This window comes from Engystomops pustulosus, chromosome 2 (genome assembly GCF_040894005.1).
Source record: "Engystomops pustulosus chromosome 2, aEngPut4.maternal, whole genome shotgun sequence".
NCBI classification, from domain to species: domain Eukaryota; kingdom Metazoa; phylum Chordata; class Amphibia; order Anura; family Leptodactylidae; genus Engystomops; species Engystomops pustulosus.
The window spans coordinates 100,916,279-100,943,867 of record NC_092412.1 but is presented as its reverse complement, the minus strand read 5'-3'; the positions used below and the strand labels follow the sequence as shown (position 1 = coordinate 100,943,867).

Genomic DNA, 27,589 nt, shown 5'->3' with positions numbered 1-27,589 from the left:
GACGGCACCGCACGGAGAGAGGGGGCCGGAGCCAGAACATCGATGGCTAGAAAACGACCTACCAGGGGGCGTCAGAAGGCGAGTACACTATACAATATATATATACACACACACACACACACACACACACACACACACACACACACACACACACACTCTATTATAAGCAGAGTTAGGGTTTTTCAGCACATTTTTTTGTGCTGAAAAACTTGGCTTATACCCGAGTATATAACTTTTTTGAGTAACTTATATGTGAAATGAAACAGTCTGAAAGAAAAAAAAACAACCATTTTTTTCTTAAACCAGAGACTTTTACTATATTCTACAACGAAAATGGATATTTACAATTTATACAAAATCAACAATAAAGTAACAAATGCAATTCAGTTCACTCGGTACTTGTAGAAAGCATACAGCATGGCTGTGAAGTTCCATCCTAGGGCCAGTGACAAGACATAGAGTATTATTAAAACTGCAAATGGACAGAGTAAGATGACTGTGTTTTTCAAAAACGGCAGTGCTAAGGAAAGAGCAGAAAATAGAGTCAATGGGAACATTCTTCACTTGAATTTACATATTTATTATCCTTAAAACTAGCGTCTCTTTACAGTACAATAGATGTGAATGTGGTGTTCAAATGTTGATGATTTTATAGTTGTGAATTTGTGAGCAATTTACCATATTGCCTGCAAGAGGCCATGAGTTGGCCACACTACTGCTAGCTCGCATCCTCCACTCTTCTACTGTGCACGGTCATGGTGTAGGTGTCTGGCAGCTGTGCTACATAGAGTTCCTGCATGTTTTGCCACACAACAAAAGGGGCACAAACAAGGCTTCTTTGCCCCCCATAATGCAAACATGTTCCTGTACATGAGGCCTTACATAACAGAAAAATGAAGGTGTTCACTGGCTGTACATTCATGCTGTGCTCCTTAGTAAAGGTTTGTGTAGTAGGTATGTAAAGGTTTGTGTTGGGTAGAGAAAGAGAACTGTGCGACTGCACAGTTCTCTCAAGGATCATGTATATATGCCTTCGCCCCATCATTAGGGAGCCAGACATGAGGCACTGTAAATGCTTAAAGGGGTAATCTCATTACAGCAAATAAATGTTATTGTTTTTATGATAAAGAGTTAAACAATTTTCCAATATACTTTCTGTATCAATTCCTCACGGTTTTCTAGATCTCTGCTTGCTTTCCTTCTGTAGAAAGCTTCTATGTTTAATTCCAGTGGACCTGGAAGTAAACATAGAAGCTTTCTACAGAAAGACAGCAAGAATAAATCTAGAAAACAGAAGGGAACAAAGTGTGTGCAGACAGTATATTTATAGTGGAGCCTTACAGGACCATATTGCAGACAAGAAAAAAATGTGACCTGTAACTTACCACTATATCCAAGGAATGTTATATAGATGTAATAACCAATTGCAATTAGCCAGAACGTGTTACCAACAAAATATCCAATAAACCAATCTGACAAGACGACATCTGGAAAATAAAATGGTGAACCTGTAAAAACTCTTTAGGCAAAGTCAAATGTAGTTTAAAATGCTTTGGTGTAGCACAGAATTAAAATAAGTAAAATTAATCTGATTCCACTACTAAAGCGAGTCAGCAACATGCTGTGTTTATACTGATCACCACTGAAGGGCACTCCCTGGAGGAAGATTCATGAGCTGCATCAGCGGGAGCGGAGGACAAGTTTAGTTTACAGTATATACCCGAGTATAAGCTGACCCGAGTATAAGCCGAGGTACCCAATTTTAACACAAAAACTGGAAAAACCTTATACCTAACTCAAGTATAAGCCAAGGGTATGAAATGCATTGGTCCTAGCCTGCAACCAGTATACAGCCTGCCAGCCCCCTGCCCCCTTATAGGCTGGGCAAGGGCTGTATATGAAAGGTCCTCTTCTGTTCAACAATGTTCTGGCTCCAGCTCCCTCTCTCCATGCGGTGCCGTCAGGTGAGTACACTCGAGTATAAGCCGAGTTAGGGTTTTTCAGCAAATTTTTTGTGCTGAAAAACTCGGCTTATACTCAAGTATATACGGTACTTTACTTATATTAACACCATGCAGTGTTTGGGTTTGAGCAGGACAACAACTTAAATGATGATACAAGAGTGTGTTGTACTGAAAAAATTCACTACAGTGGTGATTTTTGTGTATGCAGGAATCAGTTACTTTCCTGACTGCTATGACCTAGAGGTCACTGAAAGGTAGTATAAATGTCAGTATAGAATTATGTGGTCTAAACAATCTATTGAGCTTTGATCTCTTCATTCGGGACAGAGGCTTTCTATTAACATGATTAACATATCATTTCCTTACATTTGATGAAGAACAACTGGATAAAATGCAGGATGACCAGAAGTGGATAAAATGCATTTAAGTGGACATCAAATGCATAACCCCATTCCACATCATAATCCCTTCCCTGATGTTTTACCAGGTACTTGTTAGAAATAAACCTAAAAGAGAAAGCATAGAAAAATACACAATGAACCACAAACACATGCCATTTCTAGAAAAACGCACTAATCTAATATGGGTATTCCCATGGAGACAAGATTCCTAAATAAGAATAAGAACAAATAACACATTCTCTAATTCACCACTAACAAAATACAGCATTTCACATATAATTGCAACCTGTCTCTGCTGAGCAGATTTTTCTCATGAATAGCTTTTCCTCTCTGCACACTGCAGAAAACCATCCAGCTCCTCACCGCTCCATTATAAGATGGGGATACAGCTACAGAAACTTTCTGCCGGCAATTAGCAGTGTGCAGAGTTTACTCTACAAGCTACAGATAAGATAAGGAAGGGAGACACTCTATGGAGGGGGGGGATTTATAAACGCACTTGCACCACAATTCTGGTGGTTTTACGCCCATAACACTACAGTTATCAAGGCTTTTCGACTTGTCCGATTAAGGGGTGTGACCTCGTGAGAAAGGGGCATGGCTTGCAGAAAATCGTCCGTTCGCCCAAAATTGTGGCTCACAGTTTAGACCAACTAAAAGTAGCTGTAAAGTAGGAACCAACATGTACTTATACTGCAACAGAATTCATCATCACAGTGATAAATCTGGCACAGCAAAAGACAAGTGTTTTCCAGCTAATGACTGGCGGAACGTAAGACACATTGTTAAATCCCCCTGTGTGTTACAGCTGAGATGTAGCAGAACTGAAGTGTGTCATTTTTTCTACATGTCAGATACTAGTTGAATGTTCAGAAGCTAAATGAAAGTGTAGATAAAACTGTACCCTAACCTCTAACCACATTGTCGCTGCACTAGAGAGTAAATAAAGTGTCTGCGTAGAGAGTCCCCGACAACACTTTGGAATCTTACACTGACCATCACTGAGTCATGGGAGCTAAACCAGCAGTAAAACTGAGTAAAATTGAAAAGTAAGATGGTTAAAAATTATCTTTATTGTGTAAGCATCACTAGGGGACTTAAATTTGAGAACTTTCTTTCATGGGCAAATCCCTTTAAACCCTAAATAAACAACCAGTATGTTTGTAGGGCCTGAAATGTTTTCACTGGTTCTTTTCTATGAGTATTCATGTATTCAGTGTTACATGTTGATTTCACTGAAATTACAGTATTGTAAATTCTCAGTGCACAATAAATATGGCCTATAAGGTCATACATCATATATATAACATCATATAATATAATGTGTGATAGAAATTAACATTGTACTAGGTGAATAACTTACCACATAGAAGTTGCGATCAGTAACCCAACACCAATGCAATCAATAAACACAATCCACAGGAGAAGCTTCAGGGTTTCCACAAAACCCATTTGCAAAACAAACCCAAACATTAATGTGGACACTGTGCAGAGAAAATAAAGACAGAAAATTGATAAATAAAAGTAAAACCATGTACATGGCTATTTCTGTCAGTCCCATAGACTTTGAAGCATGTTGCAACAATCTCCTTTAGGATCCTCATTTAGTGTGGGGTCCTGAGGGTTCATAAATGTATCCTTAAAATAGGTGATAAATGTTTTCTGTGGAGTAACTACGTTAATGAAAAATGTGACCAATGAAAATCAGCTAAAGGTCACTGAACCAACAAACATACCAACAACTATTTATCAGACATAGATGACCTGTGAATTAGGCATGAATACCTACTGCACATGAATATCTACTCTGCATAGAGCATCTACATAGTCTGTCACCTCAATGTGTTTCTGCCAATCAATGTAAGAAAAGGGAGAAAGATAACAGCCAAGGTAGAGAAAGAAGCACTTTGTACCAGTAAGATATAAAAAGAGGGGGGGGGGGGGGTTAGTCAGCCAACAATTGTTCTCCCACTTAAAAAGAAGTTAGAGGCCTGTAGTTGACATCATAGGTAGAACCTAAGCTATGAGAGACAAAATGTGAAAACAAATCCAGAAAATCACATTGTCTGATTTTTAAACAATTTATTTGCAAATCATGGTGGAAAATAAGTAAGATCTCCATTAACGCCTGTGGATCCTGGAGCCCTTCAGGCTCATTTGCATAAAATCCTGCAACCTGGCAGATGCCCTTTAAGAGGCTCCTCTGTCTGCCACTCATTACCTGTAGTAATGGCTCATGTTTGAACTTGATATCAGTATAAAAGACTCCTTTCTACAACCTCAAACAGTCACACTTCAAACTCGACTATGGTGAAGACCAAAGAGCTGTCGAAGGACACAAAAAACAACATTTTAGACCTGCACCACCTATATATTATATTTTCGGGTCCATCTGAAGTTTGCTAGAGAGTATTTGGATGTTCCAGAAGAGTATTGGTAGAATGTCATATGAAAACCAAATAGAACTGTAGGTAGGTAGGAACACAACTTGCAGTGTTTGGATGCAACTTAGCATTCACTCTCCTCCAAAGAACACCAAACCTAGCGTGAAGCATAGGCTGGCAACACCATGACAGGGGCTGTTTTCTCTACAAAGGAACCACAACTACTCATCCATGTATATAAAAGAATGAATGGGGCCACGTATTGTCATATTTCAGCAGGACTATGATTCTGAGCACACCAACAGGGCAAAAAAAGGAGCGGCCTAGCCAGTCTCCAGATCTCAACCCCATAAAAAACCTTTGGAGGGAGTTGAAAGTCTGTGTTGTCCAGTGACAGCCCCAAAACATCGCTGCACTTTTTTGGATTTGTTTTCACATTTTGTCTCTCATAGTCGGTGGCTGACTAAATACTTCTTCCCCCCCCCCCCCCTTGTATTACAAAGTTTTGTATATATACTTATGGAAATGGATTTATGCAAAGCTTGTTGACAGATTGGTGACAATAAAAATGGCAGTACCCCCACCACGACAAAACAATAAAACTGGTGCCGGGTACAGAATGAGTTATCTATAGCTATTTATGGGTGGAGGCAATCTCTCCTTACAGCAAATATAACTCTATATACAACATACCACATAGCCAAATACTGAGAAGTACTAGGAATGCTGGGTCGTCTCTCGCCCATTGGTCTTTGGTCTGTTTCCTGTACTGGAAGTTTCTGTACACTTTCTGTGGTGAAGTAAAAAGATAAAGCATCTGCCAGAGGGCGAATTCAAAGTCCATATGTCTGAAGTGAACAAGCCTTCGCAGGTACTTGTAGCGTTTGGCTCCGGCTGTGTGTCGCGCTGCATCCCGAGAACTGAGTGTACCATTGCCTTGTGTCCGGGAATTCACTGATGTAGTAGGCAGCATCCTGAGTGGCCTCACATAAAGCCTGAAGGTAGAGCAAGAAATCTTGTATTATAATGCCAGATATACACAATCCACTGTAAAGAATGAACTGAATGACAGAGGATAGGAATAAAAGCAACATGGAGGTTTTATCCTTACTAATGAAAATCCTAATCCTGGTGACCAAATTAACTATGTTTTATTTCAATACCTTAAAAAATATAAGAACTCTATGCCAAACAAAGAATTGTTGGATTCTGAGATCTTTTCTGTTAAACACAAATCCTGCATCAATAAATGAAAATATTAGAAACATAATTATTTGGATTGATCATTGTTCATGTTACACACTGGGGGAAATTTAACAATGTGTCTCAGGTACCACAAGTGTCTGGCTACAAAACACTAGTCTTTTGCTGCACCAGATTTATCACTTTGATAATGAATTGAGGTTCAGTATAACACTGTCAGATCTTACTTAAAGAGGACCTGTCACCCACATAAAAGGCACTAGGAGGTGCTTACTAAAGTAAGCAGCTCCTAGTGCTACAACAGATGTAGTGGTATTACAATGATGGCTTTATTGTAATTCTCTGATAGCAGTAGCAGACACTGCCGCGCTTTACAATAGGAATACCGTACCACGCTGTAAGTGGTTGGGTGTATTCATGAGGGGGCGGTCAAAGGTGCGGCTTCTCTCCCGGACCGCCCCGCCCACTCCATAGGCCGTTTAAGCTTCATGCAGCAGTCTCCGTCTCCTAGTCCCGCCCTTTCCAGCGCAGTCCAGCATTTCTATTGTACTTCGCAGCAGTGTCTGCTAGCGTTATCGGAGGGTTCCGATAAAGCTAGCAGGGTAAGATTGCTACATCTGTTGTAGCACTAGGAGCTGCTTACTTTAGTAAGTGCCTTTTTATGGGTGACAGGTTCTCTTTAAAGCATAGTTTTAGTTGGTCTAAGCTGTGTGCCAGAATTTTTGGAGCACATACTATTTTCTATTGGCCCCATCTCATATTCCGTAGACCAAGCCCCCTTTGTCAGACAAGTTGGAGCAGTGTAGTTTTAATGTATTCTTGTAAAGATTGATGTTACTTTACTAAACTTGTGATATGTATATGTCTTTTGTATGTATTTGGTGGTAGGTAAGGGGTTTGTACTATTTATGTAAATCGCAGAGTACTGAGCATTTAAACCCGTGCCTAAGCGTTATTGCGCATATGCGAGGAAGGAGGGATTCCCCTCCGAAACGTCACAGGACTCACTTGGCGTTCAGCGTCTCAGTGGAAGCCATGAAAATTAAGTGTCGACTTTCTAATAGGACTACGGCATACTACAACCGAAGAGGGGTGAAGTACTCATGCCAAATGTACCATTGTTGATGTTATTAAATTATGAAGTATTTTTGAAAAAAAGTTTTATGGTGGTCTTAAGTTTAACTACTTAAAGTGAACCTGTCAGGACAATCTTGGACACTAAACCACCCAAAGGTTCTTATGGACTAGTAGTTTGGTGTCACAAATATTTCACTATTTTAAATATTTGACATTAAAAAAAAAAAAAAAACAACTAATTGAAACATTAATACCCCTCGGACCAGGGCTCTCGGCCCCTGTGCAGTGCAGGTAAATCTCTGATGTGCCTCATTGGACTCACATCAAAGTAAGTATAAATGCGTGCACAGAGACGACTTACACGGGTTGATTTGGGACCCTCAGTCACAGGTCCAAACAAAGTGTGGTTGGTATTGTCTTTACATGACCTCACATATTTTAGTCATTGGGTAACAGCAGCGACCATTGCTGAGGGCCAAGTGATAGTAGCAGAAGTGCACATGGTAACACAGCATTATTATTAACACTGGACTAGTGACCTATAACAACCACAGCTCTGCCTTCATTTCTAAAACTACTATTAAAAAACGACAACTACGCCATGACTAGCTGCTGCAATGGGCAACACCACAAGCTCCCACCACATAAAAGTGTTGTTCTGGAGGAAGGAAACTGCAGCCCCCCTGTCACTGCCTATGCCCTAATACATGTCATGTGACTGCGCCCCCCAATGGCCGCAGAAGAAGAGTATGACGTGATAACATCACTACTCACCAGCGGATCCCCGCACCCTGATAGCTTCCTGCAACAGTGCCCTGAACACGTAGGGTCCGGTGACGTCATGAGCAGCGGATGTGTGGCCACGTGAGCTTCCGGGACAAGGCCTCACGGGAAATGGAGTTCTTCCTGCTTAACTCTGTAGGCATATTCACCAGGAAATGCGGAGTCCAGGTGCGCACATTGATGACGCGACGGGTTCACTATTCTCGCGATGCATCTTGGGAGAAAAATGGCGCGGCCCTTGTAAAAATGTCAGTGTAGAGTCAGATGTGACATTAGACCAAAACAGCAGTCATGCCTAAATACTATGAGGATAAAGTGGAGGATGGGCATCCTTGTGCTGGGGTGAAGGAGGATCTTAAGAACTGCCTGCTGGAGAGTGCGTGTGTGCTGGTATGTCACCACTGATACTGACCTCTCCATAGTACTGTGTGAACATGTTCATTGTAACAACCATCACATAGCCCCCATAGTCGGTTATGGGCTGACAAATAGTATCCATGACGGTGGCGAGTATTAACTGCGTAGCCAGTAACAGAGGCCTTACTACTGCACTGCTAGTACACAGCAAATATCTTATTCATCGGGATAACATTACAGACGGTCCCCTTCTTAAGAACACCTGACTTACATACGACCCCTAGTTACAAACGGACCTCTGGATGTTGGCAATTTACTGTACTTTAGCCTTAGGCTACGATAAACAGCTATAACAGTATCAGAGGTGTCTGTAATGAAGATCTATTGTTACTCCTAGTTCTTATGACAATCCAACATTTTTTAAATCCAATTGTCACAGAGAGCAAAAAGAAAATTTGTCTGCGGGTTACAATGATAAAGTATACAGTTCCGACTTACATACAAATTCAACTTAAGAACAAACCTACAGAACCTATCTTGTATGTAACCCGGGGACTGTCTGTATTAGAAATCCACATGCCACTTCAAATGACAGGTACCTGACATGTTACAAAACTCTACAAAAAAGAGCATGAAAGTTACATGCAGTAGGGAAGTGTGATAAAGGGGTTTGAGGTGGCTCAGGAAAAGTCCTAAGGACACATGAGAGGGAGGTTTGGAATTTGTATTTGTTTTGTGAGCCAAATCCAGGTATGTATAGTCACTGTAAAGACACGTACCTGTTCTGAATAAATATATAATGCAAATGAGAGGTCCGAGTCAATCACAATCCCAACACAGCGGGCCTGACGGAAATGTAGATGTCAGGGTTGAGTTGGTTAGTAGATGGGAGAAAGACAAGAACAGTAGTTTTAGAAAGATTAAAGGACATCTCTCACCAGATCAATGATTTTAAACCCAACATACTGGTGTGTACCCCCTCTGGTAGGATCTGTTCTTCTGCTAGTTCCTTATACCCTGTTTTTTTTTTAAAGTTTTTTTTAAAATTATGCAAATGAGCACGAGAGGTTCCAGGCTCCGTTGGAGTTAATGGAGCCACATAGTTTTTAAAGCCCTTTATTCTTAAAAACAAGGGCATAAGAAACTAAGAAAATAAGTATGTTTGGTTTACAAACCTCGATCTGGTGATAATGTCCTTTCAGCTTTAGTTAAAAGATTACTTGATGTTAGAGACAGAGAGATTATCACTGGTGTTCTGCCAAAAGACTTGTGTTACGTGATGAAGTATATAGTTGGGTATCATAAGCATAAAGATGGTACTGAAAACCAAATTTTCTGATGGTTAGACCAATAGTATAGTATAGAGAGAAACATAAAAAGAACTAGGACTGCACTCTGCACCGTAACAGGAAGAGAAGAGACATATCTAGAAAAAGAACACTGAAAGTGCAGCAAGAGGATACAAAGAGGTTAGAGACTCGTCAGTAGTTAGTGGCATAGGAAGGTTAATGAGTCCAGGGATTGTTTTTTGTTTGTTTTTTTTAGTAATGGTGTTATGAGGGCTTGTATTATACTGGAGGGAAAGGCACCAGAAAAGAGAGGCTAAATATTTTAGGGAGGTGAGAACAGACTGCTTGGGATATGGACTGTACACGATATGTGGTTGGATGGGGTTATCGATGCAGGTAGTGGCTTGAGCTGCGGAAAGGAGCTTAGTCCAGATTGAGAGAAGTGATGCTTTGACCTTGTGGATTTTGAAAGTATTACATGTTGGATAAGGTAAATTTAGTCTTGGTCCTCAATTCCAAGGTCTGTGACTTTTGGCTTCACTATGGATGTAAGTAAGGACTGAAACGGACGCTTTTGGTTGTGTCATGGGCTGAGCTATAGGTTCTGAACATGAATTTGAAATGATGAAAGTCCAGTGATGTATGTGATTTTCTCCACAGATGTGCAGCATGCCTAGAGCACTGCTGAAAGGAGTGATCATGGACTCAGAAGGGAAGGGTCACCTCATTCAGAATGGGATTGTAATGATTAGTAGCCAGGAAAGGAGATAGGGGACAGTGATGACCTTCTTGTGAATACCATTGGCACATAGGCTCCTGTATGTGTTTAGGTGGGTGTAATCTGAGAAGCAGAAAAGCTGTTGATGTTAAAAGATAGCAGGTTATATTCTGAAAGTAGGAAAAAGCCTTCTTTATACAGCGTACACAGATTACACAGCGCTACACAGAGCTTTCCAAATCAGTCCCTGTCTATATAGGGCTCACAATCTAATCAACCTACCCCTATGTTTTGGAGTGTGGGAGGAAACCGGAGGAAACTCACACAAACTCGGAGAGAACATACAAACTCTTTGCAGATGTTGACCCTGTGACTTGAACCAAGGTCCCCAGCGCTGCAAGGCTGTAAAGCTAACCGCTAAGCCACCCTGTATTAAATTACTGCTTTTCTTTCCTTGCTCATCTGAGCTTATGGTACATGTTTATGGTAAGGAAGTGGAGACCTCTTATTCGAGATTTTATGTTTGACTTCACCAGTATTATTTGTGTCCTACTCTAGTTATAAGAGAAACTCTGCATTTCTCCTTCTTCACAATGGAAATTGACCGTACAAGCACAACTACTTCTCCATTGATGGCTGTGGCCAAAATTGGCTTCCGCTTTTATTAGCTTTCATTTCTTTGTATCACTAGCATCTGGTAGACAATTTTTCCAGGATGTATAGTAGATGAATTGTACTTATTTATGACTTCTAAAAGCTTTTGTATTAGTTATTGCAGCTTCAGAATGGTTTGAATAATGGGGGTTTCCGGTAGTTAATTACATTTTTTTTTTCCATAAAATCATGTTTTCATTTTGAAGGGTTTTTTAGTGGACTGGACAATTGACTGATGTAGCTAACACATTTGCACAGAATAGCATGAACAAATAAACAACTGATATGTATAAAAAAATGTAGTGACACAGCATTCTGTCACATCAACCAATGAAAGGGAGTCTACCAACAGTTTGACTGTACGAAGCTGCAGTTAGTGTTAAAGGAAATCTACCCCAGGCTCATTTGCATGATTTTAAAGCCTTTTTTGTAAAAACAAGGGCATTCACGGCTAAAAGAAGAGCAGATCATGCCAGAGGAAACACACACCAGCATGTAAATGTTCTTGGTTTACAATCCTTCATCCTGGTAGAAGATTTCCTTTAAAGGAAACCTACCACCACAGATCTACCTATTAAGGTGGTAGGTGCCTTTATTGTACATGAGGATAGCCCTTTTAATGGCTAATCCTCAAGTCCACTGTATCTTTTTATAACTTTTATTGCCCTAATATGCTAATTTTCTTAAGAGGCTTACTGGGGCATGGAGTAGCTGGAGCTTAGGGTTCACATCATGGCTACTCCACACCCCAGTAGCCTCTTTGATCCTCCTACCGGCATATCTTCGGCGCACAGCTCCGGCTACTCCACGCCCCAGTAGCCTCTTTAGAAAAATAGCATATTAGGGCAATCTGTGGCTGGCTGCCATGTGAAAACAATCCAAGGGTTCCACTTCTTTAGGAACTGGGACCTACCACAACACTGGGTTACTCATATATCCCCTTCACTGTTCTCCTGGACAGTGGAGCTGTAGTCACCAACTGAATCTTCAGGATGCCACCGTTGCACAGCCAGAAGTGATTGCTTTTGAGAGAGAATAAAATTTACCGACACAACCAAACATACACTACTCCAAACAAAGGAAAGCCTAAAATGAAACATCCCAGACCTCAATGAATGAAATATTTCAGTTGCAGTTCTTTATTCATTATATAGATGATAAAAATCAAAGTGAAGATGCTGAGGGTGCGTTCACACGTTGCAGTTAAAACTGCATCGCAATCAGCTTAGAGGTGCTTTTAGGTGCAGTTTTGTCAATTGAACAGTTGAAAGACATGAACTCAACAGGTGAATGACATTTGTGGAGCAGGTTTCCCCTTCAAATTCAAATACACTTGTTCAGTTCAATTGATAAAACTGCATCTAAAACCACCTCAAAGCTGATTGTGATGCAGTTTTTACTGTAACGTGTGAACGCACCCTCAGGGATCTCCCTCTAGATCTGGATAAACGTGGTGTAACGTGGTGTTGGTGGATGGAATGAGACCTGTTGTGCAAGATGCGCTAAATAACTAATCTGGGACTGGAACTACCAGTGGAGGAAGCAGGAAGCAGACGGCTCTGTCCACTGTATGTTAGTAATACTCTGGTACTGCAGCTCGGCTCCCACTGTATTTGGTCCCGACCATTCTGATATTGATGACCTGTCCTAAGAATATGCCTTACACTTCAAGTGAAGGGTAAAACAATCGCATTTCGCATTTAATTGCAGTTATTAAAGGACTTGTACTCCAAAATCTAGTGATTAAATCTCCCACATTGTCTCTTGCAGGAAGGAAAGACTCCAAAGGAGTGTCTGAGGGAAGGCCACTGCAAGGCTCTGCAGGTCACCTTCTTTGAATGTAAAAGATCAATAGTAAGTTCCTTTTCTACTGGATGTCTTCAATATTGTAGCTATGTTATGCTTATTTTTATTTATATATATCTGTTTTTCATAGCTAGACAACAGAGCACGTTTCCGTGGAAGAAAGGGATACTGACTTGAGTGAGAGAACCTGAATGCTGCAGTATCCTAGCTTGATTTAGAAGTGGTCTCTTACGGTAGAGATCATGCACAGTGAAGAACTTTACTATTATGTCTCTATTCACCTTGGAATAATAGAGAGGTGAGGAGCATTATTGGGAGCAATCGTTAAGTTTGGAAATTATTTACATATAATAAAATATATAAAGTGTTTTTTGGTGCTTGTCAGTTTTTATATTCAATATAGTTTATTTAAGAAGTAATGAAGTTCACATACATAAATATGAAAGGTTAGAACCAGCAAATGTAACAGATCAATATCAGTAATGGTCAGGCAGGACCTGAACATAGTAGTTGAGAAGAAATGTCCATCTGGTAGGGTGAATACACCACGCTTCAAGGTTTGTGGACAAAGTCAGCTTGAGGCATGAGGGTCCCATGAAGATACAATCAGTGCATGAACAGATATATGAATATGTGAACTATTATATAGTTGAAAAGTAAAGAACAAGAAACATTGGATTTATGCGAACAAGGATAACCAATTAGACGACCTTATGGTCGCCCTACTAAACTCTTTAGTAAACAGGAACCACATAAAAGCTCAATTACGAATAGAAAGGGGGGGGGGGTGAAAACAAAACAAGAGGGGCAAGAGGGAGTGTGAAGAAAAAGGAGGAAAAGAGAAACTAAGAAGGGGGGGGGAAGCAGGGACACATTACGTCGGATCAGTGAACAGGTGGGCATACACTGGGGTGTTCTTAAATAAAAACCAAGGCTGCCAAATGCGCAAATTTTTCCATGGACTGATTCACCTCTGCCCTGAGTTCTTCCATGCGGCATAAATCGGAGAACTCATGAACCCATTCTATAAAAGGAGGAGTAATAGGAGATCTCCAATGTCGAGGTATGACCGCTTGGGCGTCTGTAAGAAAGAAGCGTAATAGGTCCTTTTTCTGCGTCCCTATTGTGCCTGGGAGGATGGAGAGGAGACCTGTTTTGGCTGAGGGGGAAACAGAGCGGCCCGAGACCAACCTATATGTTGAGAATACTCTTTCCCAGAAGGGCTTAAGGCCCGCACAGTCCCACCACACATATAGCATGCCCCCCCCCCAGACTCTCCACATCTCCAGCTGATGTTGGGGACAGTAAGGTAGAATGTGTGTAAAATTTCCGGGACCCGGTACCATCTTATTTAAAAAAAAAATTTTTCTTGAGCAGCACATGCCAACGAGAGTTTGAGTAAAGACATATATTTTCTGTTTGTCCTGTTGCCATTTGTCTATGTAACCAGGATCTCCAGGATGTAATTCCTCCTGTCAGATGACATAGATCTGCGAGATTACATGTATCGGTGGAGAGGGGGAGCTACATAATTCCTCAAATGCAGTAGAGGGGAAGAAAATGCTACCTGGTCTGCCTGGGCACGTATGTACGACTGCAGCTGCGAATGTTCTAACCATGAGATACGAGTATTGGGGTGTTGTGTGCATAGATCAGTATACAAGGGGAGGACACCGTCAGTTAAAATCGTGTGAAAGCGTGGGTCAGCAGACGACTGCCAGATTAGGAAGGAGTCCCTGCCGAGTCCTGGGGGGGAACTGTGGATTGCTAAACAGAGGAGTAAGTGGACCAGAACAGCGAGAGAGAAGACCCCTGCGGAGCAATCTCTGCCACATCGTTATTGCAGTGCGGGCAAGATTCGCATGTCTTCCTAAGTTCCGTAACACATCTACGGGCACCCATGGGAGAACCTTCAACAGTAGTGCTGAGGAAAGTTGTTCTAGGGCAGTGATGTTGAACCTTTTAGAGACTGAGTGCCTAAACTGCAACCAAAATCCACTGATTTACCGTGAAGTGCCAATGTGGCATTTTAAGCAGTAACTAAGCACTACCTGTTCTTTCACATCTTTCAATTGTATCGGCCGCCTAAACAGCCAATGAAGTGTCGCTTTAAAATAGCGCTGAGAGCAGCATCTCTTAAGTTGCCTGCGACTGCAGAAAGATTTGGTGGATTTGGTCCTGTTTGGTGAACTCTGACCTGCAGTGATGGCCTGAGTGCCCACAGAAAGGGCTCAGAGTGCCACCTCTGGCACCTGTGCCATAGGTTCACCACCACTGTTCTAGGGTGACCCACTGCTTAGTGTCAGAATGGAAGGTCCAGTCTAGAAATTGCTGAAGTACCGTTGCCCAATGATATACCTGTAGGTCAGGGAGACCGGCTCCGCCTGCTGCTTTAGGACTAGTCAAAGTCTGCCACCCCACCCTGGGTCTGGAGGAACCCCAGACGGTGCTTTTATTAAAAATTCTTTTCACTCCATTAAGTTTTTGCGTTATGTAATTATCACCCAGTCAGAGGTCACAGAAGTAGAACTGACCAGTAGGATGTTATCAGTCCTTATTCTGTGACCGCTCTTACTAAAGGGTGCAATGTGGGAATGAGGACTTGGAGCAGGATAAGTAGCTTTTTTCTGTTCCCTCAGGGGCTTTCCAAGAAAGCTAGCAAAACTATTTTGAATCAAAAACCTGATTTCGTAATGCTTTTTACCAAACTGTCATATGAGATTCCACCTTTAAAAACAAAGAGAATAATATGTACTGTATACATAATGTACAGTTTGTCCTTTTTTATTTCAGAGCTATGGCATTTTTCTGTTCTGAAGCTAATTTAATCTTTCCCAGGAAAAGTAAAGTGGGTTGAAATTCACATCTTTCTGTTTTTGCCCTGAAGCCAAGTCAAATTTTGGTTACCATGAGGTTTTTTTTTTTCTGTTTTTTTTTTCTTTCATTTAGTAGTAAATCCAGTGAGATTCCCACAATTAAATAATGAAATATTGCATAATGGATCTACAGGATCTATGGAGCACATTTATCATACACTGGCACAAAGTATGGCAGCCTGCGATGGTGCCCCTGGCCCGGAAGCTTTGGCCCCCTGATAAATCCCAGCAGGCAGCTGCACCAACAGGAATCTGGTGTAGGATTGGCTTAATGACAAGTCCACCACCGGCACCTTAACCGCCCCTCCCCTTCACAACTGATGTAGAGAGCGGAGTAGTAAGTAGTTGACACTAAATCAGGTCTTGTACTTGTGTTTTCAGACGTACAAGCCCTGATAAATTCCCCAGTATATATTAACTAGCCTGGTAGCTTTTATCACATGGAAGAACATGGAATAAGCGGTATAAACCGGTAGTGAAATGGTTACATGACATGTATAGCCTGTGCTGTGTGAGCACGAAGGGTTAAAAGCTTCTCTGCTGTGTAGAAAGTGTCTTGAAAGCAGAAGGTGGGGGGAAAGGGTTTTGACAAGGAAAGCTCTGTAGAATCAAAGACTGGGATCGAGAGACTGAGAGTGAATATAAGAGACCTACTTCACTATTGTTTGTAGGATACATCTGCATCCACACATCACATGATCTCCCCCTCATTCCAGAGTAAGCAGCAGCCCCTCCCCTCTGTGAAACATCTGTATCCTTTATGAGAAAACATGATGGTCGCACAGGGATTATCAGCAGAGCCAGGGGAGACAGCTGCTGTGGGAATGGGCTAAACTGAGGATGGCAAAGAAACTGCCGGACATAGGTTCTCTAAGGTTTATTAATGGGAAGCTGCACAAGGACTTCACCATAATGATAGGGGACACAGCACTCTGGGTTTTTTATTATGTCAATAATATCAAATATTATTTTTAATTGTACAGTGTATACTTTTTTTTTTGGGGGGGGAGGGGGGAATATACAATAGAGATTAAAATTGGGGAACAACACACAATTTCCTAAATGTCAAGGTCATTGTGTAGACCTATGTGAATATATCTTAACATGAGTAAAATAGCAGTATTTTAATCTTATTCCATAAATTGTATATATTCAAAAGCACATATTAAAAATGTTATGCGATTAATGTAAAGAAAAATGAAAGAACACTTTCAGATACCTGTAAGTTATGTGTTAATCTTACACCTGGTGCAAATTTCCTTAATTATCTGACAAACCCTATGTGACTGGCACCTAACTTTCTGGTTTTTACTGACTTTGTGTGAAATTGTATGTAGTTCCAAAGTGACTGAAACCCTCAGCTGGTGTCCAGATGAAGGCCAAAGAGGTGGCCCTGCCAGCCATAGCAAGAGAAGCTGGTAGTTCAAGTGATTTCTAGAATTTTCCACCTTTACAGCATTACAAACTCATTCAAGTCATTCAAGCCTATTCGAAAGACAAATGCAGGAGAGGACTGGATAATGCAGAGACTTTCAATGGATAATCATTCCAGTACTGCAACTGGAATTGCTCACCAATTCAGTACTGAATAGGGTAAGGATCTGTCACATTGTATATTGTCTCGACATTTAGGAGCATTTGGACTGAAAGCCCACTCTGTGGTAACCACACCTCTCAATAGCAGGAACAATCTTGCCTTTCCTGAGAAACATGTTTTGGGGAGGAAGGAAGTGGTCTCAACAAAACACAGTTCAGCTTAGTGATTTTGTGAAGTTATATGGCCTTTAAGTATGAAAATTCAGTAAAGCCTTTTAAGGCCTGGTCAGAAAGGGGTTAGTTGGGTTTGATGCGAAGCTGGGTAAAGACTGAAAGTGTGTAAAGAAGTCAGTGAAAGGTGGTGGAGAAAGTGTCATGGTTTGGGAAATGTTGGACCTCTCATACATCTACATGGCAAAGTGAATCCAAATGTGTGTCAGAACCTTCTTCGACAACACATCACACAGGAAAACTGGTAAAGCAGTTCCTTGAAACAAAAAACATTGAATCTATGAAATGACCAGCTCAGAGTCCTGATCTAAACTCAATACAATACCTCTGGAAAATACTTGGTCAAGAAACCCACAAAGGTCACAAAACTGTGAAGAAGAGTGGACAAAAATCCCACCAGAGCAGTGTGAGAGACTAGTGATGTCCTCTGGCCATAGATGTGCTGAATTCATTCAAAGCAAAGGCCTGTGTACTGACTGGTGACTGATGTAACCTTCAGAAAAATTGTAGTTATTATGATGATCACATTTTTTAGGCTGGGTAGTCACTGGCTATATACAAGGGGGCAGGGTGCTGGCTGTATACTGTGGGGCATGTATACATAATTATACTTTTTGTTTCCATGGCCTAAGTGCATAACTCCCCCGCAGCTCCGCTACTTGATGAAGTCCAGCCAATAGTGAGAGGTCCGTGCGCGATGGCGGCTCACAGACCGTCTGACGTCGTGCGCAGCCGGCACACACAGAGCTGTCACTGCCAGCCAGACTGCATCGGCGGAGCATCGGAAAGGTGAGTACATGTTTTTTGTTTTTTTTTTTCCACTGGCCCCACCAGTCCCAGACCGGCCCCAAACTAGTCAGCCCACCTGGTATTTCCCCGGTGGTGTTGTGGCCAGTCCGCCCCTGCGTGCTTAAGTCCCTTAATCCTAAATCCCACTTTGGACACTTCGGATTGATGCACACTCATAAAAAGCGCACATACTTGCTTTACTGTTTGCTATTAAATAGGTTAGATGCCAAAATAAGCAGCACTGCAACAAGATCTGGCTGCAAAAAAACTCAGGATAACAAAATAACACATTCTTTAATTCAATGTTATTAACAAAAATACAGCATTTCACAGATATAATTCCAACTAGTATGAAATGAAGATCCCGGCAACGTAAATCTTGTCACCTTACTTTAATTCATGGAGCAAATCCAGCAAATAGGAAGCATTTCGGCTTGTCCACACGCCTTTCCCAACTATTGCTGATACATATACAAATTAACAATATAAAGCATACATTGTAACCTTTCACACTGACGTCACATCCGACTGGAATGGCCCCTCCTGCGGAGTGACGTATTGAGTGCAGTTCATTTCTATCTCTGCTCTATAGAGGTATAGAGGCTTACAACATCTATGGTTACTAAAAAATCAGTCTCTTGAACATCATTCTATGTCCTAATTGCCTGTAAAATGGACATAGGGGGAGATTTATCATGAAGTTTCTAAGGTAAAACTGTTTAAGTTGCCCGTGGAAACCAATCGGAGCTCAGCTTTAAATTTAGAAAGATAAAAGAAAACGTTCATAAAGGCAACATGTGCCTCCACGCCCAGCTTTCACCCAAGCAGGATCCTCCACAGCATCTAGTGGTGCATACGGACAGGTCCGGAGCTTGACACAAAGTGAACAATTGCAAGGAATATATCCATTAGTCCAGCACAACACAAAATAGGCTTAAAAATGCTTACGTTTATTCTCCATATAAAGTAGCACACATAGAAATGCACAGCTAAGCGTCACAGACCAACGCGTTTCGACACATGTCAAGATCTGAAAGAATACAAGCAAACACAGGTTTTAAAGTATCTGAATACAAAGTTCCACCTTCCTTCAGCTGGAAGCTTGATCATGTGATCAGTGGTGGTTGCACTGAGATATTGTATACAATTTACAAACACTATATAAAACACATATATTCTATATTCCACTGAAACCTGGAGCCGGCCCTGGGTCCTATAACAATTGCAATTGCGTAAGTAGTGTATGTTATCTCCTGCACATCATGCAGAATACAATATGTGGGGTGCACAGCGGGTCCCTTCAAGGCTTGATTACGCAGGCACATGTCGGACGTCACTAATAATGCATTTAATGTGTCTGCAGTTTCACACTACTTTGGGGATGTTCACAACAAAAACTGTTCCGGTTTTTCATGTCAGGCTGTGGAAAAGTTTAGCCGACCAGTTAGGGGTAGTGATCACCACAGAAAGCTCCGTAACAGGGAATCTTTCTGGATTTTTACCTTGGACACAAGATCACCGAAAGGTCTTAATGCATGACCAGATATCATTCTATGTTATTAGGATTCTAATTGTGTATTAGTCCATACATGACTTTGCCCTGCAGGAGGACTAGGTGTATAGGAGCCTACATTTAACTTTGTTCTATATGAGTCATATCATCTTCTCCATATGTGTGCATACGTGTATCGCATTGAAGGTATATATATATATATATATATACACACTCACCGGCCACTTTATTAGGTACACCTGTCCAACTGCTTGTTAACATTTAATTTCTAATCAGCCAATCACATGGCGGCAACTCAGTGCATTTAGGCATGTAGACATGGTCAAGACAATCTCCTGCAGTTCAAACCGAGCATCAGTATGGGGAAGAAAGGTGATTTGAGTGCCTTTGAACGTGGAATGGTTGTTGGTGCCAGAAGGGCTGGTCTGAGTATTTCAGAAACTGCTGATCTACTGGGATTTTCACGCAGAACCATCTCTAGGGTTTACAGAGAATGACATACAAAAAAATAACAAAAGAAGCACAGTGTAACAGTTGTAGAATCTAGTGACAGTGATATCGACCAATGTAGCCAAAGGAAGGCCTCTTACTGATAAACTACAAAATACCAAATAAATAAAAACAAGAGGAAAGGACAAGGCTTCAATGCAACAACATAAAAGGGAAAATCTTTATTTAGTAAACAACAATGGGAATGCATAAAATAGACTGAGAAGCATCTCAGAAAAGATACAAAAAAGCACGCCAGGTAATATGTCCTAAAATACATAAACAAATGTAAAATGCACAATATAAGGGACCCAAACATGTAATGAACAGTAATGAACGACAATGGGTGTAAAGTAATAATGAGGTAGAGCCCTTATATAGCTAGCAGGTATACTGTAATAATAACAGAGGTCACAGACGCCAAATGATAAACATGGATAAACACATACAAATAGTGCAAAATGAGTGGAAGCTAGTGTGACCAAGAGGAGGACATGATATTACCTGGCGTGCACCCCGACGCACGTTTCAATCGCAGCAGGTCTTTGTCTTTTCCCTTGACAAAGACCGAAATTGAATTGAATTCAATTGCGATTGAAACGCGCGTCGGGGTGCACGCCAGGTAATATCATGTCCTCCTCTTGGTCACACTAGCTTCCACTCATTTTGCACTATTTGTATGTGTTTATCCATGTTTATCATTTGGCGTCTGTGACCTCTGTTATTATTACAGTATACCTGCTAGCTATATAAGGGCTCTACCTCATTATTACTTTACATTGTCGTTCATTACATGTTTGGGTCCCTTATATTGTACATTTTACATTTACTTTACAGAGAATGGTCCGAAAAAGAAAAAACATCCAGTGAGCGGCAGTTCTGTGGGTGGAAATGCCTTGTTGATGCCAGAGGTCAGAGGAGAATGGGCAGACTGGTTCGAGCTGATAGAAAGGCAAAAGTGACTCAAATCGCCACCCGTTACAACCAAGGTAGGCAGAAGAGCATTTCTGAATGCACAGTACATCGAACTTTGAGGCAGATGGGCTACAGCAGCAGAAGACCACACCGGGTGCCACTCCTTTCAGCTAAGAACAGGAAACTGAGGCTACAATTTGCACAAGCTCATCGAAATTGGACAGTAGAAAATTGGAAAAACATTGCCTGGTCTGATGAGTCTCGATTTCTGCTGCGACATTCGGATGGTAGGGTCAGAATTTGGCGTCAACAACATGAAAGCATGGATCCATCCTGCCTTGTATCAACGGTTCAGGCTGGTGGTGGTGGTGTCATGGTGTGGGGAATATTTTCTTGGCACTCTTTGGGCCCCTTGGTACCAATTGAGCATCATTGCAACGCCACAGCCTACCTGAGTACTGTTACTGACCATGTCCATCCCTTTATGACCACAATGTACCCAACATCTGATGGTTACTTTCAGCAGGATAATGCGCCATGTCATAAAGCTGGAATCATCTCAGACTGGTTTCTTGAACATGACAATGAGTTCACTGTACTCAAATGGCCTCCACAGTCACCAGATCTCAATCCAATAGAGCATCTTTGGGATGTGGTGGAACGGGAGATTCGCATCATGGATGTGCAGCCGACAAATCTGCGGCAACTGTTTGATGCCATCATGTCAATATGGACTAAAATCTCTGAGGAATGCTTCCAGCACCTTGTTGAATCTATGCCACGAAGAATTGAGGCATTTCTGAAGGCAAAAGGGGGTCCAACCTGTTACTAGCATGCTGTACCTAATAGTGGCCGGTGAGTGTATATATATAATGTAGGGGTTTCCAGTATTCATTGATGACCATTTCTTTTCACATTATTGTCTTCTTCCCCATGTATGATACACTAGTAATGTTACTCTATATTTGTTTTATATATATGGTTTGGTGTGTGAGATGCCCATCTCCTTTAGCGTCCATATATACCTGTGCCGGTCCTTGCTGGGGTTTTCATGCCTTGATGATAAAAATAGTTCTTTACACACGTATATATGTTTGGGTCCTAATTATTTTTTATTATGCTGTATGATTCCATCCTATTTTCCATGTTGCTATTAGTTTTTATTATGCTCACAATAGAATATATGTGATTTATATAGTGCAACCACCACTGATCACATGATCAAGCTTCCAGCTGAAGGAAGGTGGAGGCGGAGCTTTGTACTCAGATACTTTAAAACCTGTGTTTGCTTGTATTCTATTCCGACCTTGATAAAGACACGATGTGCTGAAACGCGTCGGTCTGTGTGCTACTTTATATGGAAAATAAATGGAGGAATTTTTAAGCCCATTTTGTGTCGTGCTGGACTAATGGATATATTCCTTGCTTGCAAGTGTTAATTTTATAAAAAAGTGAAAGCTGAGAACAGTTATGCTCTAAGAGACTTATGATAAATCTCCCCCATAGTGTCTCAGAGGAACGTTCTTGTCTTCTTAAGTGGGGTTAGTATTTTCTCTAACACACTTGCAGGGGGATTGAGGATGGAATTAGTGGAGGCCACAATTCCTGGAGGATTCATCAAGGAGTAAACGTATTATAATTGACCACATATTTGGCCAGCTTATTGTCAATAACACCTCTTTTCTCATAGTTTTCAACTAAGGTCAAAATTTTGTCTCTTATCCTGACCACAGGATTATTTTGCAGTCGTATATAAGTCTCTTCATCTTAGAGTTGGTGAAACCAATCTCTTTTCTATGCTATATTGTCCATGGCAATTATAGCGCCGCCCTTGTTTGCTGGTTTAAGGATTATATCGCCATGTGTCAGTAGGGACATTAATGCAATATGTTCACTTTTAGTAAGATTGTTCGACACAGTAAATTAGCCATGTTTTATCCGGTTAACCATCTTACCAACATCATGAGTGATCAGGTCAACAAAAGTTTCAACAGGGTGAGATCTTTTCAGGGGTTGAAATAACTCTTATTCTTTAAACCCAATTTGTCAATCTTACATTTCTATATCACCTTTGTAAGTCTAATTCCATTTGGAAAGAATCAAAGTAATTAGTAGGGCTATAAGAAAGACACTTTTGTAGTAGTTGGATCTGCAAAGCGTGAAGTCTCCGTTTGAGTAGACTCTTCAGCCGTGGTTCTTTGTTCCTGCCTTTCCGGAAAAAAGGATAGCGGCCACTCTGATTCGTGCCACGGTCGCTCCCGGAACTTGATGATTGCCGTCCATCTTTTGGACCAAACCTTCCTTCTGAAAGTGCAAATAAACCTGTACCCTGATAATCTAAGCACATTGTCAGTATACAGCACAGAGGAATCATGAAGTATTTGCTTAGAGAGTTCCTGCCCACACTCTGGTATTTTACACTGACCATCACTTAGTGATAGGAGCTAAAACATCAATAAAACTGACTAAAATTGTAAAGTAAGGGGTTAAAAATGATCTTTATTGTGTAAACATCACTAGGGGATTGCAATTTAAGAATTTTCTTTCAGGAGGAAACCCCTTTTATACTTGGTGACAAAACACTCCTTTGTTGCTTTGGGAGTATGATTTAGGTCATTGTCTTGCTGGAAGGAGGTTGTCAGGCAGGATTTTTACAGTCCATTCTCTGATTGGTGAAGTAGTCCTGTTCTCTTTGCTAAGAAACACCCCAATACCTAATAAAGAGGGATTTACCAACAAATGTGTGCAAAAAAACAGTTTCAAATGCCTTGTGCCACATTTATTAAAGCATTTAGACCTTTTTTGACACTTTTCCAACTCGGGAATAGGGGCGTGACCTTGCAGAAAAGGGGCAGAAATTCATCTGTGTGCCAAAAATTCTGTTGTACAGTTTAGACCAACTAAAACTATGTCTAAAATTGTAACTGAACTTATACTGCAGCAGAATTCATCATCATTCATTGTTAAATTCCCCCCAATGTTTCTACCGCCGTGCCTGAGGACGGCGCCCTTTGGGTCAATTTCTGTGCATTTGAGTTAATGAAAAAGAGCAACATTTTTGTCTCATCTGACCACAGAACCCTCCTGGTCACTCACAGAATCATCCAGGTGTTTATTGGCAGACTTCAGATGGTCCTGCACATGTGCCGCCTTGGGCAGGGGACCTTGCAGGCACTGCATGAGTTTCAACCATTAAGAAGTAATGTGTTACCAATAGTTTTCTTGGTGACTGTGGTCCCAGCTGCTTTGATTTCAAGTTTCCCTGTGTAGTTTTTATGATAAGGTCTTACCTGCCGTTAGCGCCCAGGAGAATGCTTTGGCCTGATTACATATGCATTTCCATGGAAATGCATGCCATTGTAAAACAGCATGCAGTGTCTTGCATTAAACGCATGCAATCGGTAACCAGCACCCAGTTTCTTGCATTAATGCAAGACACCATTTGTTGGTTACCAATTGCATGCTTTTTCACAGAAACAAATATACAACTGGGTTCGCCTATGTCCCCTGGCGCTAGCATTGTGTTTATAAATTGATTAGATTGTGAGCCCCATTGGGGACAGGGACCATGTGCACTGTGTGCGCTATATAAATAAAGGAATTATTATTATAAACATATCACTGCATCCTTAGACTGATCTCTCACCTTCCTAATCATCTAGGATACCCAGAGAGGTGAGATTTTGCATGGTGCTCCATATTGATGTTAATTGACAATCATTTTGTATTTCTTCCATTTTCTTACTATTGCACCTACAGTTGTCCCCTTCTCACCCAGCGTCTTACTTCTGGTTTTGGAGCCCATTACAGCCTTATGCAGGTCTATGATGTCCCTGACATCCTTAGAAAGCTCTTTGGTGTTGCCCAAGTTGTTGACAAGTTGTCACGATGGGGCGGGCGTTGTGCCCGGCTGCACATCCTCCTTCCCGCTGCCCGGCACATCACCCCGCCCGCTGGTCGGCACATCCCCATTACCGCCGGCACATCCGCGCGCCCAGCAGATGCACCTGCCCGTCTCAGCCCATGTGCACTGCATGTGCTGCCGGCCAGCACATCTACCCTCCCGCCAGCCGGAGCATCCTCCTGCCCGCACATCTACCCAGTCGCCAGCTGGAAAATTTACCCCCCTGCCGACCGGAGCATCTACCTGCTTGCCGGCCGGCATATGCGTCTCCCCCAGCCCAAAGTAGTTCCCCCACTCCGCTCCGGCTAACCCTCCACCAATACGCCCTCCGCCATATACTCGGTATGTGTGTAGATGTTGTATGTACTGTATGTGTATGTATATGCAGTATTGGTTATATTTATCAGGGCTTCTGCGCCATGTCAGTGGCGTAGAAGCCCTGAAATTATTGCACATTTTAGCTTTATACTACATGGTGGCATGCTGTATGCATTTTATACTACATGGCGGTAATCTGTATGCATTGTATACTACATGGCGGTACGCTGTATGCATTTTATACTACATAGTGGTACGCTGTATTCATTGTATACTACATGGCGGTACGCTGTATTCATTGTATACTACATGGCGGTACGTTGTATGCATTGTATACTACATGGCGGCACTCTGTATGCATTGCATACTACATGACGGTACTCTGTATGCATTGCATACTACATGGCGGCACGCTGTATGCATTGTATACTACATGGCGGTACTCTGTATGCATTGCATACTACATGGCGGCACGCTGTATGCATTGTATACTACATGGCAGTAGTCTGTATGCATTGTATACTACATGGCGGTACGGTGAATGCATTGTATACTACAAGGCAGCACACTGTATGCATTTTATACTACATGGCGTTACGCTGTGTGCATTTTATACTACACGGCGGCACGTTGTATGCATTTTATACTACATGGTGGCACACTTTATGCATTTTTTTACTACATGGCGGTATGCTGTATGCATTTTTTACTACATGTCAGCATTTTGTATCTATTTTGTACGCTGTATCTGATATATTACATAAATTGGGGGGGCGTCACTCTATGGCTCGCCTCAGGCAGCGGAAAGGCTTGGTTCACCCCTGGCTTGAGAGCAATGAGGCCCATTCACACATTGCGTCTTTTTATGCATTTTAAACGCATTGCAAAGGCTCCAACTGTGATCCCATGCTTAGGTAACATTGCACTTTAGAAAACGCAGCCTTTGGAATTTGTTTAAAACACATGACAAAACACAACGTGTGAACACAGCCATAGGGGAAATTAAAATGTTAGGAGTAAGGGGCGGAGCAAAAGAAGTGGCATAGGTCAAAACATCTTTTTTTGCTTCAAATCTTTTGACGCTCTTTCTCTGCTAGGAAAGTTGGGAGATATGCACAAGATGGTTGAGATTTTCTGTCCACTTGGGCCAGACCATGTTTGATTATAAGACAGTGAAGCAAGTCATCCAAATCACTCAGTCACGTATGTCCGGAGTAGGCCCCCCTGTATGACCTACCGGTGCACAGAGGTAAATGACTACACAGCAGCCTCTGAGCGCTGACCTCAATACACAACACACGCACAGTCCCCAGGCGGCAGCAGCTCTGCTCCGGGGGCGGGGCCACTGACGTTAGGGGCGGAGCTGAAGTCTTTGCTGTGGCTGTAATGCTGCTGAGAAGAACGCATCATCAGCCTGCAAGGAGTGGCTGCTTCTTCCCTGCTGCAAGACTGACTGAGCTCCCCTGCAACGGGAGACCACAGCTGCAGCCGTCCACCTGCGGTACCGCATCTAGGTATGTACTGCACGGCTGTCACTTCTTGTCTCTACCATGTTGGTGCACACTGGGGACGGTGGCCTGCACATTACTGGGCTGTCTTATTGGAGACACCGTCCAGACCCTGATCCAGCCGGCAGCCGGGAGTGATGGGCCCTGCCCGTACACAGCAGCGTCCTCTCCATTCATTCTGCACCCTTGTATGTATATAGCTGTCAGAAGCAAAGACTACATAGTGAACTGCCCTATATGTGTATCATCCATGTATGATGTGTATAAGGAGCTGTCAGCCAATGTGTGATACTGCCCAGTATATGTATGATGTGTATAAGGAGCTGACAGCCAGTGTGTGATACTGCCCAGTATATGTATGATCTGTATAAGGACCTGACAGCCAGTGTGTGATACTGCCCAGTATATGTGTGATGTGTATAAGGAGCTGACAGCCAGTGTGTGATACTGCCCAGTATATGTATGATCTGTATAAGGACCTGACAGCCAGTGTGTGATACTGCCCAGTATATGTGTGATGTGTATAAGGAGCTGACAGCCAGTGTGTGATACTTCCCAGTATATGTATGATGTGTATAAGGAGCTGACAGCCAGTGTGTGATACTGCCCAGTATATGTATGATCTGTATAAGGACCTGACAGCCAGTGTGTGATACTGCCCAGTATATGTATGATCTGTATAAGGACCTGACAGCCAGTGTGTGATACTGCCCAGTATATGTGTGATGTGTATAAGGAGCTGACAGCCAGTGTGTGATACTGCCCAGTATATGTGTGATGTGTATAAGGAGCTGACAGCCAGTGTGTGATACTGCCCAGTATATGTATGATGTGTATAAGGAGCTGACAGCCAGTGTGTGATACTGCCCAGTAT

The 27,589-nt window shown here is 42.0% G+C and overlaps 3 protein-coding genes across 13 annotated transcripts in view; 2 read left to right on the top strand and 1 right to left on the bottom strand.

Moving 5' to 3' along the window:
- Nucleotides 1-289: 289 nt before the first annotated feature.
- Nucleotides 290-7,982, bottom strand: UNC50 (unc-50 inner nuclear membrane RNA binding protein). Of its 2 annotated transcripts, none has more exons than XM_072135728.1 (6): nt 7,804-7,982; nt 5,443-5,744; nt 3,729-3,849; nt 2,331-2,470; nt 1,386-1,487; nt 290-520 (listed from the first exon to the last, which is right to left on the bottom strand). In XM_072135728.1, the coding sequence occupies exons 2-6, from the start codon at nt 5,720-5,722 to the stop codon at nt 384-386; spliced, it is 780 nt and encodes a 259-aa protein (XP_071991829.1). In that variant the 5' UTR covers nt 5,723-5,744; nt 7,804-7,982; the 3' UTR covers nt 290-383. The 2 variants fall into 2 exon arrangements, with proteins under 2 accessions (XP_071991829.1, XP_071991830.1); XM_072135729.1 differs by lacking the exon at nt 7,804-7,982 and adding an exon at nt 7,391-7,413.
- On the top strand, nt 7,840-13,005 carry COA5 (cytochrome c oxidase assembly factor 5). 2 transcript variants are annotated; one of them, XM_072135732.1, is made up of 3 exons: nt 7,840-7,980; nt 12,601-12,684; nt 12,767-13,005. In XM_072135732.1, the coding sequence occupies exons 1-3, from the start codon at nt 7,882-7,884 to the stop codon at nt 12,806-12,808; spliced, it is 225 nt and encodes a 74-aa protein (XP_071991833.1). In that variant the 5' UTR covers nt 7,840-7,881; the 3' UTR covers nt 12,809-13,005. The 2 variants fall into 2 exon arrangements, with proteins under 2 accessions (XP_071991833.1, XP_071991831.1); XM_072135730.1 differs by lacking the exon at nt 7,840-7,980 and adding an exon at nt 7,987-8,202.
- Nucleotides 13,006-26,546: 13,541 nt separating this feature from the next.
- INPP4A (inositol polyphosphate-4-phosphatase type I A) overlaps nt 26,547-27,589 on the top strand; it is a 76,513-nt gene continuing 75,470 nt past the window's right edge. For 3 of the 9 annotated variants that reach the window (XM_072135719.1, XM_072135720.1, XM_072135717.1), the window contains exon 1: nt 26,547-26,721. The gene's annotated coding sequence lies outside the window, so the exon portion shown is untranslated. The remainder of the gene's footprint in view (nt 26,722-27,589) is intronic. The other 6 variants (XM_072135724.1, XM_072135723.1, XM_072135722.1 and 3 more) reach the window with 6 other exon arrangements.